The 18,201-nt window shown below is 33.9% G+C and overlaps 1 protein-coding gene across 13 annotated transcripts in view; it reads right to left on the bottom strand.

Moving 5' to 3' along the window:
* The window catches only part of GPHN (gephyrin), a 633,631-nt gene that overhangs the window by 339,484 nt on the left and 275,946 nt on the right, over positions 1-18,201 (bottom strand). For all 13 annotated transcript variants that reach the window (XM_036843405.1, XM_036843408.1, XM_036843402.1 and 10 more), the window contains exon 4: positions 9,894-9,986. In XM_036843405.1, the coding sequence (XP_036699300.1) occupies positions 9,894-9,986 (93 nt within the window). The remainder of the gene's footprint in view (positions 1-9,893; positions 9,987-18,201) is intronic.

Below are 18,201 nucleotides of genomic sequence, written 5' to 3'. Positions count from 1 at the left end.
CGCATGGCATGTGGGATCTTAGTTCCCCGACTAGGGATCAAACCCATGCCCCCCTGCATTGGAAGCACGGAGTCAACCACTGGACCGCCAGGGAAATCCCATATTTATACAATGTTCAAAACTAATTTTGTCATTGCTTCCAATGCCTACATTTTGTAGAAAAGTTTTTTTAAAATTTGCAGAACTCTATTCAAAATCACCTCCTAATCAAAACTGACCTATCTTCTCCTCACATAAAATTTCACGCTGAGGATTATTACATGCAAGGGCCATATATCATATGCTGCAATCAAACTTATGGGAAGGAGTGAAGAAGGTGAGGGGAAAACACTTAAATTATTCAATGACATCCATCAATATAATGCTACCTTCAGTCTTCATAGAGGATTATAATATATTGCCTCTTATCAATTGGTCCTTTCAGCACAATCAATTGCTTCTTCTGCATTGTTGCCTTTGATATTTGATGTCTTTCTCTCTCTCTGTGAAACTGGTAACAGTTCATTTTCAAACTCCATACTTCCAACAGCTTTACTTCTTTCTTCTCAGCATCTTTTGAAGGAACTTGGATTCTTCCTGTAAATTCTCAGTTGTGTCTGTTATTATGATTATCTGAAATGGTTACTCCCTCTGTTGGATATTTGTCTGCCATTCTTTAATAGCAGCCATGGTTTTCCCAAGTTCCAATATGAGGAAATAATACTAGTAAAATTATTAGAATAATTCTAAACAGTTTATTTTGTTATCTGAGTCCATTTTCTTACCCTCTGTCAGTTTCCTTTCATGCCTGGCAATAACATAAAGTTACAAATATTCTGCTCTAATTCAGTGATATTATTCTAAGAAGCTCAGAGGACTTGATAGATATAAATCCATTTGTCATCATATTACATTTTGTGTGAAAAGCGATATTAAGTCCATTTTATAGATGGAGATCTAATAAAAGGAAGATGAATTCACATTCTTGGTTTCAGACAATAATGAAGAAAGGAATATTCTGAAATCTTCATTCCTGAAACTATATCTCTAAATAAACATGCTTTTAGCATTTTATATTTGCAAAATATTTAATGATGCTTTGTTGTCAATATCTTAGCACACATTTTGCAAAACTATTTTAGTATGTCAGTCTCTGTTCATTTTAAAAGAGTAGGTTGTAAGGGTGAGTTGGAACACTGATTTCAAGATTTTATTACTCTGATAAATTCAAGGTAAAAATAAACATTTAGCATGTCATCTCTGCTTCTTTTTCCTTTTCTGTAACTATTGTATTATATACCTTAGGTCCTAGCCTGCTTGATTTTTTCCCCAGAGAAAAATTCTTTCAATATTTACTCAACCATTATCCACTTACTTTTTAAGCTAAAGTTCTTTCTATTTAGATTGTAGGTAATAATAGGAAATATTTATGTAGCAAATAAATATTGCTTTTAGTGTTTTACTTACATTAACTCACATAATATAACTACCCTCTGAGGTAGGTACTCTTATTCTCTCCACTTTACACATAAGAAAACTGAGTAAAGTAAGTTGTGTAAGGTCACATGCTAGTAAGAGGTGAATCTAGGATTCAAATCCAAGTAGTCTGTGCTCTTAAGCACTATGTTATGCTGCGTCACAAATGGTTATATGGGCAACACTACTTTTCTAGTAAGAGCTCTAATTAGACATAGAATTTACGATAATAAGTATATTTGTACTCACTTGTATGTTAACTGATATGATTGATCTCTCTTCCCCATTAGGATTCCCCAAAAGTTGAAAACTTGTTCTGATGCAGAGTAGGCATACAATAAAGAAACGTACTTAAGGGAAAATGAAGACAGCGTTTTATTTATAGGTTCTTCATATATGAAATTTTTCTTTTTGCCTTATGCTTAAAATTCCAAAATCCCCGCCTCAAGGAACAATGTACACTTCCCTCTGTAGTATTGCTATGTGGAACAGGAGGCTTTCAACATCATTTTTAAATGCAATGTCACATATTGCTCTAATTATCTGAATGTTCTAATGTTATACCTGTTACTTTTCAACTGGGATAGTAATACTAAGGAGCTTTTCCTTTTAATGCATAAATAAAACAGAGGGTAAATGTCTTGGGTAAGGTGGCAGGGTTGGACTTTCAAATAATTAGAATTACACAAGCAATGAACTCTCAGATGAAAGAAGCTGTGACTGAGATGTTCACACAAAGTCTGGGAATGATGAAAAGGTCATGCTAGGACTTTGAACACGACGGATTTTGAATTCTCATCAAACAGTGATTTCTCTATTATTACCTAGTAATTTTATATAAAACATTAAGCCAACTCGAGGTACAGCACTGACAAAAATCTATGATAAAAAATATTCCTTGTTTTGATGGTAAGATAAGTATTGACTGAAAAGGTTTCCGAACAACAAACCAACAAAATTGGAACCTGGTGCTTCACAGCAGTTTAAATTTTATATAATGGTATGGATAGTCACTAGGTTTGCAGATTACATCAGAACTTCAAAAACGAAATAAAACAAAACAAAAACCAGGGCAAAAAACCAATCTTCAAAAAGAATGATGTTAGTCTTACTGGGGGATGTACATTTGAATAAGTGCCAATTCTCAAAAGGGTTTACTTTTAGAAAGGATTGATGGCATGGTTTTACTGTGTGTATTGGTTGATAGTCATCTTATGAATTCTGGCTTCAGAGGAATCTCTGAATAATGATATTTGCTATTTTTCATCTCCACAGATGGTACTACTCTAGCTATTCTAAGAAAGGGATTAAAATAACATAGTTCTAGTTATCTATCCTTCTATGTAAAGTGAATCTTCTGCTCTAGCCAGGAAGATTTTCTTAATTTTATCTTTCTCTGTAGCTTGATCATACATTTCCCTTTCTTTCTTACTCCCATCAGTAATGTCTTCTTCTCTCCTAATCTAAATCCTATTTCTCTCCTTCAATTTACCTTAAATTCTACTTGTATAAAAATTTCACTGATAGCTCAGCTTTATATTAATCTTTCCTTTTAAAGAATTTTTTTGACCTGAATTGTCTGAACATTTTTGATACTAAGTTTGTATTGTTTTGATTTGTCAGGTGACAATTTTAGGAGTACATGTACTTTAGCATTCACTCAATAAAGCCCAAGGTGCTTGATAAATACTTGTTAAATTGAACAAAGACTATAAATGCTGTTTTTAGCAAACTGGTAGGTCATAAATGTGCCCATGCTCTGAGGCATATACTACTTTACAATGGATAATGCAAAATAAATATAAGCCCCAGATAAAAGGGACTATTACTAAAAAGCTATCCTGAATGTCACATATTTGGGCCATTTCAAGCCATATTCCAAAAATTTTAAACTACAGAGGAACAAAGTAAATAGGTTCAGACAGGATATCAGGAGGTACTTAATGCAACTGCACTAATAATCCACATATAATATAGACTACAGAAATTCTTATTCTTGTTCCTTTGCCCATGCCCTGAAGTAGTAGTGGGAAACTGTTGACTAACATTCTTATTTTTTAGACATATCCACCAGGTATGCTAATAGCTAACAATAGGTATCGGAGTACAATGGTTAGTAGCAGAAACATTTGGCGGCTATTAGAGGTAATAGGTAATATTATTAATTAAATGAGAAAGAAAAAGGTAAAGGAAAAAAGGACATTTACTGAGCATCTACAAACATGCCAGGTGTTATACTAGATGCTTTTACATGCATTATAGTCACTTCCTAGCTTGGATAACCTTGGGCAAATCAATTAATTGATCTGTCTCAGTTTCTCCACCTTTAAAATAGATACAACAATAGTACCTGCCTCATATGGTTATTTTGAAGGCTAAATGAATTAACATATGCTTGAAATAGCTCCTGACACATAGTAAGTGCTATATATATTTGTTAATTATTATTGACTACTTTTATTATCTCAATTATCAGAAAAAACAACCTTGAGAGGTAGGCATTAGCTAATTGAGTAGATGAGAAAACTGAAGTTTGAACAGGTTAATTTGCTTTAATTTCATAGTTAGTGGTAGAGTTTTAGATTCAAATTTAGGTCTGTCTGACTCTACAGTGTTAGTATCAGGATATAGACATATTGCATCCCAACATATTTAGACAAAGGTAAAAAGATGAAAACATATTTCCCAAGTCCAGGACTATTTCATAAAAATTACAAAAAGAGCTCCTTCAAATGGCATAAAATATAACCTTATTTGACCATAAAGGGATAGTATATTTTATTGAATCTAGTTTTAAATATTTCCAGTACAAGAGTTTCTAGTATTCTGCTTTCTTACCAATTTCACACTGTTTAGTTATCCTATTTATACAGAACAATTTTAAAATACTCAAAATTTTATTTCAATATGGCTATTTTTACCTTTACCATGTATAATAGGTATTTTACTTTAGTCATAACAATGTTAGAATTACAAAATAAATATTCATAGAGTTCTACAGTATCAGTATATGATATTTTGCTAGGGAAATTAACAATGTTTTCTAGAGAATATTGATACATACTTGAAAGCAACTATATAATTTAAATGACCTACAGCAGTGATCAAATTTTCTTTCAAAAACAGAAATTATTAAACGTGGTGCTCTGCTATGCTTCTGCTATAATGCAGGAGAGTTCTTCTGGTTTTTAAAATGTCCAATGTTAACTTTTAGATGGTGCTGTTAAATGTAAATCCTCACTGAGTTTCACAAGAGTCACAAATTAAGAATCATTAACATATAGTCAGTAACTCAGCTCAATTATGTCTCCTTCCTTTTACTTACACAGTATTCTCATTTTTGAAGCATTATAATGTAAGAAAAATGGTTAATGACCACATAAAATTATAGTTGACTTACAGTATATTCACATCTGAAGTTATGAAATATATAAATTTCAATATACTGATTATGAAACAAATTTTATAAAATAGTTTTTCTTTGATTTGATATTTCTGTAAAAAAATTCCTAATAACCCAAGTGGAAAATATTTGTAGAAAGGCTTAGGTAGTAATCTGTTCCAAAGAAGTGTAAATATTTTAGGCTATAAACAAAATATGTGATCTGGAATTCATAATCTTTTCCTAGAAATTCATCCTTTGTACCAGATTTTACCTCTTTCAGCATTAGTCATTTTGTCAGATGCCTCTTCACTTCCAAAATGAACCATAAAAACCCTTTTAAATGAATATCCTTTACATCAAATTTATAGTTTCCTGAAATTTTTGTGATTCCTCCTTTAGTTGGATTATTTCATAATGACAAATTTTATCAGGACACTTTTTAGGAGATACTACTACGAACAACAGCTTGAAAATTTTTTCGGAGTGAGACTTTACTTAATGTATAATAAACAAATCCAATAATTTGATCAATTTTGAAGGTTCAAAATTTTATATATTATTTATAATGAGGGATCTTTTGTTTCTATTATTCTATATTGTCTACTGAAACAATGGGGCAATACACTTTATTTTGGAAGAAAAGTGTTCTTTCTTTGCTCCTTCTAAAAGTAAAAATTTAAGAAATGAAACCCAACATCATTTCAAATTACTAAAGAACAAAAGGTAAAAGTAAATTTAAAAGTCAGTTAAAAATGTGAGTAAAGATGACTTAAGTTCATCTAACAGACCAGAGGTTGGCAAACTTTTTCTGCAAAGGATCAGATAGTAAATATTTTAGGCTTTGCAGGCCTATATGGTTTTCATTCAACTATTCAGTCCTGCTGTTGTAGCCATAGGCAGTAGGTCAATGAATGAGTGTGGCTATGTTCCAATAAAACTTCATTTATGGACACTGAAATTTAAATTTCAAATAGCTCTCGTGTCACAAAGTATTATTTTCCTTTTGACTTCTTTCAGCCATTTAAAAATGAAAAATCCATTTTTAGTTCACAAGTCATACAAAAAAATACGACAGGCTGAATTTGGCCTACAGGCCGTAGTTTGCTGACCCGTGCAATAGATTGAGTTTCTTGAGGACAGGGACCATGTCTTATTCATTTTTTAACTCCAGCACCCAGCATGGAATCAGATACATATCAAGGATTAAAAATAAAAAGCTTGATAAATGAATAAATAAATGAGACCTAAGATGAATGCTAGGCTTTTATTTAACTCTTTAATTCATAATCAAAATATTACTATACAACCTTTTGTTCAGGTGTAGCTTAGTAGTCTAAAAGTGCTGAAAATTATTTTTACCTTACAAATATTAAATAGTTCAGTATTTTCTAATTTACCATAATATATTATCAAACATTTCTTTGTAATTGCAAAGATGTTCTTTTTAAAATAAATGTTTCTTCATCTTTTATTCTCTTCTAGACTTTATGTCTAAAGGGCTTTCACTTTACCTCACTTATACGTCCTTAATTATACTTTTACCTTTTAAGAATAATAAAAGATTCTTTACGTAATAATATCTATTTTGGATATTATTGCTTTTAAGTGATAATGGGACATGAAGAGATAATATACTTGGTATAGCAATGAGTTAACGTTCTATAGAATTTTATTACTAGCATTTCACCAATGTCAACGGATTATCCAACCTTTATCAGATCCGAGAAAATGCAATCTATTATTAAAAATAAAACTTTTCAGAAGTTGCAGAGTATGGATTATTATGCTACTATATGTAAGCTTTGATAGTGTCTCATGTTGAGAGGCAGGGAACAGACTAGCAGGTACGTGACTATCAGATGAACCTCATTCTAAGATACAGGGCCTAAAAGTAGAAACAAATTCATAATTTAGGAAAATCAATTCTGATTGCCTTATTTGTATAAAATATATAAATAAGATACACTTTACTAAACTTGCTATTTCCATTTTTCTGTTAATAGACCTGGAAGAACTCTAAAGCTATTAAACTTTTCATTTTCTCTAAGGTTCAAACACAGTGACGATAACTTTAGATTGCTTTATTTCACTCATTCAATTTATCATTTTCCCCCTTCCTTTTTTTAAACAACACACACAACTCACAAACATTGTCCGTTGTGTTTGTAGATCAAACTTATTACTGACAATTACTGACTATAAAATATTAGCACCTTAAGGGAGAAGTTTTATATTGTTTTACCTTTATCACTAATATTTGTGTTTTCTGTCAATAACTTCTGACTCTATTTAAAAATATTTGCAACCTTAAGTTGTATATAGGTACATATGCTCTACAAATAGGTTTCTCTTTTTAGGCACAATTATCTAAGACAAATAACTATATTATTACAGGTCCAAAATTATATTTCTGGATTCCTAGCTGACATCCCAGTGTTAAGTTTTAGATATTATAAGAATTGCAACTATTTAAAGGTTAGAGAAATTAGGAGAATTATTTTTGGGTGGTCTTATATTGCTTTTATGTTTATTTTTCAAAGGCTTAACAGCCCTATGGACTTTTGCTGTAGATAATCATACCGTACGTGTGTGTGTGTGTGTGTGTGTGTATATATATATATATATACACACATAATTTGAAATAAAGTAAATTATTAAAGATCAAGATATTCACAATCAGGTAAGTTACTTGTTTTCAAAAATAGATACTAGAGAAGACATAATTATATGTATTTACCCTAATACAATTTTAGCCAGGTAGTTGCTATAGGCATATACAAATATAAGAGCACTTCTAAGGTTTTCTGGTAACTGAAGAACTGCATTGAAGAATAAAGGACTTCTCAATTTTCTGATATAATGAAATATACAAGGTCATGGAAAGACACAGACTCTTGTTAACTAACAGCAAAAAAAAGGTTGGGCGATAAACAGATACTAGAATGGTAGAATTTCAAGACCTCTGAGTTATATGAAGATGGAAAAGATAAAATATGAAGCTTACTATGTTAAAATTTTAAAAAATTGAACAAGATTGTGACGATTTCATGGATATACTTTAAATCTAGTATACGACTATTTTTGCCCATTTGATAGTTATACATAAAAAATACTACAAATTTGTCCACTTTGGTAGTTATGTAATAACTAATAAAAAAAAATTAACCCTTATAAGTTAACCCTTACATAGTGCTTACTAAAATGCCAGGAATAGTTCTCATTGAAACCTCACAGCCACCCTGGTAGATAAGCACTTTCATTTCCCTCATTTTATAGGAAATTAGGCACAGAATGATTTAATAACTAGTCTACACTCACCGTGTTGTAAGTAGCAGAGCCAGAATTTAAAAGTTTCGATTTGCAACCTAGTGTTCTGGTATTAACTTGAAACTCCACAAAATACAAAATATTTAATTTTGTGATGCAAATTATTTTCCCACAATTAAAAAATAATTTTGTTAACTGGTTATGAATGAATTCTATGGTAACTTTTTTCTACTTTTCTGATATAAAAGTAGTATTATGAAAATATCAAACCAGTACACAAACAACAAGGGTATATAAAACCAAGGTCATTTACTTCAAACACTTAACCCAGCACTCAAACTCCAAAAATCAATGTCTTCACATATGCGGGCGACTTTCTTACAAACAAAACAAAACATAAACACACCTTTACAGGAGATGACTTCCCTCCAATTGTACTTTTTAAGTTACTCTCACAGTTTAAAAGAAATATAAAAATTGGCCAAAGGACCATTTCCCCTTAGGACCCAGAAGCTATGTAAGAATGACTTCTTTTTTAAGCAGTTGAAGCTAACAATCTCCCAGAATTCTATTCTAATTGCTTAACAAAATGACTTTATTTATAAGCTTAATTATAATAATATTCCAAAAATTTCTGTGCCATGATTTTTACATAGAAGAATAGAAAACATTTTAAAACTTGTTAAAACAATGTGCATTTTCACATACTAGAGCCAATGGTTCCCAAAGTTTGAAAGCACGGTCTACGGGCCAGCAACATGTGTATTACCTGGGGCCTTACTAGAAACACAAATTCTTGGGACCCACTGCAGATTGACTGAATCAGAAACACTGTGGGTGGGACACAGCAATCTGTTTTACCTCTAATTGTGGTACAAGCTAAAGTTTGAAAACTGCTATATTCGAGTAAGGACAATAATTATTTAATAGGTACAGAGCAAAAGTATCTTGCTATGAATAAGATAGGAGACACAATGGTGTACTGATTTGGAAATAAAAAACCAGTTAACAGTAAGTTGAAATTCAGCCAAAAAACACTTTTCTGGGAGGTAAAGGAAACAATGTCACAAGTATTAATATAAGTTTGCATATGACTCTGAAGTGACACATGAAGCTTATGGCTTCTTTAAAAAGAAAGGACTTTCCCCCTTGTATCACTGAGCACTGTCTATTCTTTATTCTTTCCCTAATTTTTTTTCCTGTGCAAGGTTGAAGGTGATTCTTGTGGCATGAAGCCTAGAGATTAATTCTGCCTTTTGGCTTATTAAATTCTGCATTTAAATTCACATTTAAAATTATGGAATATATAACTTTCTCATCAAATACTATAAAATTGGTATAAATATGCTATTGCAGTCATCCTACTTGAGACCAATGACAAAGGTATCTCAAGAAAAGACAAATCAGAAACATTTTGAATTATATTAACAAAGCACATCAGACCAGATGCCATGCTGAGTCAGAGTTCTGTTATTACCTCCTTTGGCAATATGCCTGAAATTCAGCCGATACCACAGACCACTGAGCAAATGCAGGATTACCTTCTGGACCAGTTCAATCTTCCTCATTTTAGATAATTTCTAGTTTAAGTCCAAAGAAAAGAAGTCAAGAAAGTTTTTTTATTAATATAATGATTCTCCCACAGCAAAATGTTCACATTCTTAGAACCACAGGTCTCTTGTTGTGTCTAGCAAAATTACATAATTCATATAAAAATAATAAAAAGGATTAAAAATAACATGAATAGTCTACTCCTTGAATATCAGAAAAGCATATACTATCTCACCTCTGGAGTGACATCTCGTGGTGCAAACCCTGTTCCTCCAGTTGTTAGTATCAAATTAAGTTCCTTTTCATCACACCAATCTATCAGGGTTTCCTGAAAGAAAACAATAATATTTTCACATGCAGAAGGACTTGCCTGTCTACTCAAAACATTCACATACTGAAATACTTCGTATACAGTGAAGAAACAGATTCTTTTCAACACTCATTGAGAAAAATGTGAAGCACAATTCATGGAACAGTTTCCACTGTTAATCAAAAGACACTGCAGTTTTGGGTATTTATTTTATTCATTATAGAAAATGAAGATGCAACCATCAGATCCTTGAAAGTAAATGTAACACAGGAAATAGCATAAATAGTTTACAATTAATGTTCATTATGTATTTAAATGGCATGTCTGACATCTTGTCAGCCACTCAAAATATATTCAGGTCTAGCCAGGCCACATTCTGCAAAATTTGGGCAGCAGCAGCTGTGTCCCCAGCACGATACCAGGGATAGTGGGGCCATCCAAGACTGTGTGTGTTGATGTGTCAGCTTCCATGGAGAAACTGGAGGAAAAAAAGTGTAAAAAACGACTGAAAGGTGTGTGTGGAGGGTCGGCGATGGGCTTGTGTTCTGTATGTCATCGGAAAAACAGGCAGAGAAGGAGCATCTCTGAATGGCTGCATTTGGTGTTGGGAGAATACGCACACGTGCACCCACACTTGTTTTTGGTGTCTATACCCAGAAGCCATATTTCTAGGAAGGAATTTGAGGTCTACAGTAGAAAAAAGTCAGAAAATCTAAAATCAAATCAAAATCTACTAGTTATTGGTGACTCCAAACAATTCATCAAGTATATAAGCCTCGGTTTCCTAAAACTGTAAACCAGGAATAATCATTCTTGCCCCCGACCCCTGGAAAGATTGCTGAGACAATCCAATTGAATGAGGATTTTTTTAAACGTAAATCACTGTAAAAACGCAAGGTACTTATTCTTCCCCTGAAATAAAGAGAACATTAGCATACTTGGCGTCATGATATTCACTTTCTACTCCTAGGTTTTGTGATGGTGATGATATGCTATAGATTGTAAAAAAAAAAAAAAAAAATTGAGCACTGTTTCTAATTATATGATCTCATTATTTAATAAGTATAGCAATCCTGTCAGGTAAATATTCATACTTCAATTTTATATTTAAGGAAACACACTGATTGGTTTTTTTCATTAATGGAATCAGAGAGATCAAGAAATATACTTGCTCATGGGCTCACAAACTAGAAGGGAAAAAAGCTAGAATTTAAACTTAGAGCTGTTGGACCCTCAACAGATGTTCCTCTATATTTTGCCTATGATTGAGTCAATATTTTTTTTCCTAAGTTTCAAGTGGTTTAGGAAAGTTTTACATTTTTCAGGATTTTATTTTACATAGTTGCCTTAAAGGAAAGGTGTAGGAATAAATGATTGCTTAAAGTTTCTTTTTTTCCACACCAATATTATGACATTTAGTTGAGATTAGAATTACATACCATAAAATTTTGGAGTTGGTAGAGGCCTTAGTAGATTTGCCTATTCATTTTACAGATAAGACAACTGAAGTACAATGGGGTTAAATAATTTACTCAAAGTTACCCAGCTAGTTTGTAAAGAAGTGGGACATGGATCTCTGCTTACTCTATTGCTAGTTCTATTCATCTATCTTACATTCTGGCTATTTATTAAAAAGAACTATTAAGTGCTCATTTAAATTATAATTAAATATTTGCTTTGGTATTTTATTGTTTCATTACTTTTATACAATTCAGGTCCAAAACTTAATAATACAAGTATATCATTTATGTACTGATAATTAGATGTGAAATACCAGAAGCAGGCTGATATCTATATGTACCAGAAGCAGGCTGATATCTATATGTAAAATACAATGTCCTCAGTTCTCTAATTCATCAGTGACACAAAATGCATGATAATTATTCAGAAGGACAATTCAGGATTTTTAAATGATTTTTTCCCCTATCCTCACTCATTTTTATTTCAACCTGGTATCACAGGAATGGAGAGTGCAAAACTCCAAATGAAGGAGATTTTTTCCCCTGCTGTGATTAATTAATGGCAACAAACTATTTTTAAAAAGACATAAAATGTAGACTACTAGAGCCTAACTGAAGAACTCCCACCACTGATATAGTTATAATTTTGTTCTGAGGAAAGCTCACACACACAAAAAATCAATGGTTAATCTACAAACAATAAATGCTGGAGAGGGTGTGGAGAAAAGGGAACCCTCTTGCACTGTTGATGGGAATGTAAATTGATACAGCCACTATGGAGAACAGTATGCAGGTTCCTTAAAAAACTAAAAATAGAACTACCATATGACCCAGCAATCCCACTCCTGGGCATATACCCTGAGAAAACCATAATTCAAAAAGAGTCATGTACCACAATGTTCATTGCAGCACTATTTACAATAGCCAGGACATGGAAGCAACCTAAGTGTCCATCGACAGATGAATGGATAAAGAAGATGTGGCACATATACACAATGGAATATTACTCAGCCATAAAAAGGAACGAAATTGAATTATTTGTAGTGAGGTGGATGGACCTAGAGTCTGTCATACAGAGTGAAGTAAGTCAGAAAGAGAAAAACATACACCATATGCTAACACATATATATGGAATCTAAAAAAAAAAAAAGATTCTGAAGAACCTAGGGGCAGGACAGGAATAAAGACACAGACGTAGAGAATGGACTTGAGGACATGGGGAGGGGGAAGGGTAAGCTGGGACGAAGTGAGAGAGTGGTATGGACATATATACACTACCAAATGTAAAATAGAGAGCTAGTGAGAAGCAGCCGCATAGCACAGGGAGATCAGCTCGGTGCTTTGTGACCACCTAGAGGGGTAGGATAGGGAGAGTGGGAGGGAAACGCAAGAGAGAGGGGATATGGGGATGTATGTATACGTATAGCTGATTCACTTTGTTATACAGCAGCAACTAACACAACAAAGTAAAGCAATTATACTCCAATAAAGATGTTAAAAAACAAAAACAAACAAACAAAATCAATGGTTATTATAATAAAGGTGATTATGTGGTGGTTTCACAAATCAAACTTAAAATTTCCATTGTTTTGCTCTTCTATTTATTTAAAAATTAGAAAAGCAAAAATACTCATCATTCTCAGTAGTTATTATTTCTGGTCTATAAAAAAAAACATAGTTGACTCCATAACTCAGCAATGAGATTAACTGATCTTGTCTTCCCACTAATAGACCTTAGAAACTTTAGATTTCTTTGCAACATTCCACATTACTGAAGTGTCTGTGCCACAGCATTCTAGTCTTTGACCACACTTCCATTTATATCAGATCTTGATAAAAAGTGATGTGAAATCCAAGTTGTATCAACAAAACAGCTCAAGCACTAAAAAAAAAAAACTATACCAAATACTAATTTTCAGTATTGTCAATACCAAGAGGGCAATTCAAACTTTTCAAATTTCAAGATGCCAATAAAAATAGTCAAAATAGTCCCTTTAGACTGAAGAATGCTATTGTTTGGCAACAGGCAATAATTCTTACAACATATTTCATCCACTGATTAAATAAACATTTACTGAGTACCTACACCATGTCTTAGGTGTTAAGAGTTAAAAAATAAGTGAAAGACTGACCCTGGTTTTAAAGAGCTCATAGTCCAGTAATGGTTCTCAACTCTGGTTATACACTGGAATTATCTGTGGAGCTTGTAAAAATACTGATGCTTGGGTCTCATTTCTGGGGTACAGCTTGGAAACTGGGATTCTAAAAAGACTGCCAGGTAATTTTAAAATGCTGCCAACCAATTGAGAACTACTAGCTTAAAGAGACAATAAGTTCAGTTATCTTAAGGTGAACTTCACAGCTAACCCCACTGGGTGGGCCCACAAAGATGTCATAGCTTAAGATTAGTTGCACCATAGGAATATTACTTAAGTTTTTCTATTCCCAGGATGGATAAGTGATAACACATACTATATAGATTTTCTTTCATTTAAATAAAATTTGATATCTTGAGCTCAGTGAAGGATATGTTGAAGTATCTGAAAAGTAATATTCTGTTGCCCAAAGTAGCTGTGTGATGTACAACAGTTTTTCAACTGAGCAAAAATCTTAGTTAGGATTTTGGACTTTTAAGAGAAAATAGCAATCTTATCATTCACTCAGCTGGTCTCCAAAACATAAGGATTCTTTCTCAACCGTTAATATAAAATACGAGTATTCCAGACACCTAGTGGTCATATATTTATTTAACACATCAATTCGTTTATTTAACAAGAAAGTGCCTTTTATTCAAGCACTTCATTAGATAACAGGGATCCAAAGACAAATAAGGCCCTGGCCTCAAGGATTTAGTCAAGTATAGGTGCTGTGAGTCTAGTCAAGAACTTGCTACTAGGGCTTCCCTGGTGGCGCAGTGGTTGAGAATCTGCCTGCCAATACAGGGGACACGGGTTCCAGCCCTGGTCTGGGAAGATCCCACATGCCACGGAGCAACTGGGCCCGTGAGCCACACCTACTGAGCCTGCGCGTCTGGAGCCCGTGCTCCGCAACAAGAGAGGCCGCGACAGTGAGAGGCCCGTGCACCGCGATGAAGAGTGGCCCCCGCTCGCCGCAACTAGAGAAAGCCCTCGCACAGAAACTTAGACCCAACACAGCCAAAAATAAATTAATTAATTAATTTTAAAAAAATCAATTGCATTTGTATATACCAACAGTGCACAATTGGAAATTAAAATATTTCTTCTAAATAAAAAAAACAAAAAACTTGCTACTAAAAGTATGATCTGAAGACCAGCAACATCTGTTTTACCAGGGAGCTTGTTAGAAATATAGAATCTCAGGTCCCATCCAAGACTTACTGATTCAGGATCTGCATTTTTAGAAAGACTCCTCAAGGTGCTGCTATATATGCACATTAAACTGGACTAAGCCATGCTTTCTAACCATGTACCACTCAGGATATTGTGAGTCTTACTTTTCTACCACGTTAGATCACCTGAAAGCAATTTATCTCATCGTATATGTTTCTGCACCTATAAGATATCTTCCATTTTGAGATATACCTTAATATTTGGCTGCTACCAGGTATCATTGAGGATTTCTACATGAACCATCATTACGAAAAATTCCTCTGCATCTGTTGCAAAACTGAGGCTGAAGGCACTGTCTATTTTAATGGTTATTTTCCCTTACATAAAAGGTATTTCTTGAAAAATTTACTGCCTTGGGCTTCCCTGGTGGCGCAGTGGTTGAGAGTCTGCCTGCCAATGCAGGGGACGCGGGTTCGAGCCCTGGTCTGGGAGGATCCCACATGCCGCGGAGCGACTGGGCCCGTGAGCCACAACTGCTGAGCCTGCGCGTCTGGAGCCTGTGCTCCGCAGTAGGAGAGGCCACGATGATGAGAGGCCCGCGCACCGCGATGAAGAGTGGCCCCCACTTGCCACAACTAGAGAAGGCCCTCGCACGGAAACGAAGACCCAGCACAGCCATAAATAAATAAATAAATAAATAAATAAATAATTAAAAAAAAAAAAAAGGAATCCTTTCAAAAAAAAAAATTTACTGCCTTGAGCTTACAGGTTAGCACAGTATAATCAAGTTGTATCAAAGAATTTCTGCTTCTCCATATCTAACAGAAATGAACAACAAAAAAGAGTAAAAACTAGAGGAAAAAACTTCCACCAGCAATGATCAAATGGGAAAAAATATACAGCTGTATGTCATAAATCTCAAAAGTTGGGTGGTCAATGACAGAAATACATGGTCTTCGAGAAGCATACTGCAGCAGGGCTGAGGCTCATAATGCTGCTCTGGCTCCCAAAGAAGTCATAATGGTGAATTATCAGAATCATAAAAATTCTCACTAATACCTTCAAATCTAGAGAGATGTAAACTGAAAGAAACTACCTTTTCATCTTGAAAGCAGCTGCTATGAGAAACAAATGAAACAAGGGGTTGAATCTCTGTGATCAAGTTGAAGGTTCCAGGAACAAATGCACACTGAATTGGGGAACTAATCTGAAACCTAATGATATCCCCACATAAACAGTGAGTTAAAAACCCTTATCTAGGTAGAAAAACTCTAGTACTGGACATTTAATAAAATCTCACAGAGAAAAACAGAGCATTCCAAAAAAGACGACATGTTGTCTCTGTTCCCTCGCTTCCTCTATTTTCCTTTGTGCAAGTCTGTCAAGATCTGATATACTCTGGGCTGACTTCATCTTTCTTTCTACGTCTCTGCAATGGTTTACGAAATAAGCTCAGATTGAAGACTGGATATTGTTCAAGCAGGTTTTCTTTTCTTTTTCTTTTTTTGATAACCATACAATAAACAGAAATTTGAAGGCAAGGAAAGGGTAGTTAGAAGGAAATGTAACAGTGCTAGCTTCCTTATCTTTCAACCAACCCTACGGTTTAAAAAGTTAAAACTATGACTGTAACCTATTAATGATGTTCCTGATTTTAACTTTAGAGAGATCTCTGTTCAGCAAATAATATCTCTTGTAATATGCTCTTTTCATTCCTTTTCTTTTTCCTCTGTTTAAATGAAATAAAATGCTATTCTGTATTAACTTTAGAGAATTATCCTAATTTCATATAGCTACATCTTTTACTCATTCATTCATCCATTCTTCTACCTGTAATATAGACATAGAAAGATGTTAGAATGTTTTACAATTAATCTTAATAATAATTATTTCTGGGTAATTAGATTTGAAGTGTATTTTATTTTTTACTCCCTTTTTAATTTTTTTGTATTTTTGGAATTCTTTATAATTACCATGTATTATTATTATTTTTAAAAAATTTTATTTATTTATTTATTTATTTTTGGCTGTGTTGGGTCTTCGTTTCTGTGCGAGGGCTTTCTCTAGTTGTGGCAAGCGGGGGTCACTCTTCATCGTGGTGCGCGGGCCTCTCACTATCGCGGCATCTCCCGTTGCGGAGCACAGCCTCCAGACGCGCAGGCTCAGTAATTGTGGCTCACGGGCCCAGTTGCTCCGCAGCATGTGGGATCTTCCCAGACCAGGGCTCGAATCCGTGTCCCTTGCATTAGCAGGCAGATTCTCAACCACTGTGCCACCAGGGAAGCCCTCCCATGTATTATTAAAAACTAAAGGGATTTTAAAAATTTAATTTTCTGTTCCGTATCAGGAACTAACATAGTGTTGTAAGTCAATTATACTTCAAAAATAAACAAACAAACTTAAAGAAAGGGAGATCAGATTTGTGGTTATCAGAGGCAGGGGATGGTGGGAGGGGGAATTGGATAAAGGTGGTCAAAAGGTACAAACTTCTAGTTATAAGATAAATAAGTACTAGGGATATAATGTACAACATGATAACTATAACTAACACTGCCATACATTATATATGAAAGCTGTTAAGAGAGTAGGTCATAACAGTTTTTATCACAAGGAAACAAATTTGTTTCTATTTCTTTCTATTCACTAAACTTATTGTGGTAATCATTTCATGATATATGTAAGTCAAGTCATTATGCTGTACACCTTAAAGTTATATAGTGCTGCATGTCAATTGTATCTCAATAAAACTGGAAGAAAAAAATGGATTCTTCTGGTATTAGTTCTTCATTCTGGTAGCTAGTACTTTAATGTCTCATTTTCCCCTCATTATAAGCCAGGTGAGAAACAAATTTTATACTTAACAACAATTCATATATTATTGTGGAAGATTAAATATGGCCACATATTCTTTATAAGTCCTCCTATCAAGAGGTGGAATGTATTTCTACAACCTTTGCATCTGGACTGGACTTATGACTTTGGCCAACAGAATGGGGCAGAAGTCATGGTGTGTGAGTTCTAAAGCCTATGTCTCAAAAGGCCTCACACTTTCTGCCTTCACTCTTTTGGTATACTTCTATTACCATGATAGGAAGCCCAGGCTAAATCATGGAATGGTGAAAGATGATGTGGAGAGAAAGGCCTAGCAAAATAGATAGCAGCAAGGCCCTAGACATCTGACTGAGGCCATGTTAGATTCTCTAGCCATAGCTGAGCTAACGAATTATTTCAGCCACATGAGTGATTCCAGGTAAGACCAGATGATACACCTACCTGAGCCCAGCAAATCTACAGATCTGTGAGAAATACTAAGTCATTGTTGTTTTAAGTCACTAAGTTTTGTGGTGGTTTTTAATGCAACAAATACAGTACAGATAACTACTTTCATAATTAGCATTTTTGCATCCTTCTCTTTCTCTGGCTATTTCCAATTTATATCTTATTAGCCATAAGTTTATACAA

This window comes from Balaenoptera musculus, chromosome 2, assembly GCF_009873245.2.
Source record: "Balaenoptera musculus isolate JJ_BM4_2016_0621 chromosome 2, mBalMus1.pri.v3, whole genome shotgun sequence".
NCBI classification, from domain to species: domain Eukaryota; kingdom Metazoa; phylum Chordata; class Mammalia; order Artiodactyla; family Balaenopteridae; genus Balaenoptera; species Balaenoptera musculus.
This window is presented reverse-complemented; position numbering and strand designations above follow the sequence as displayed.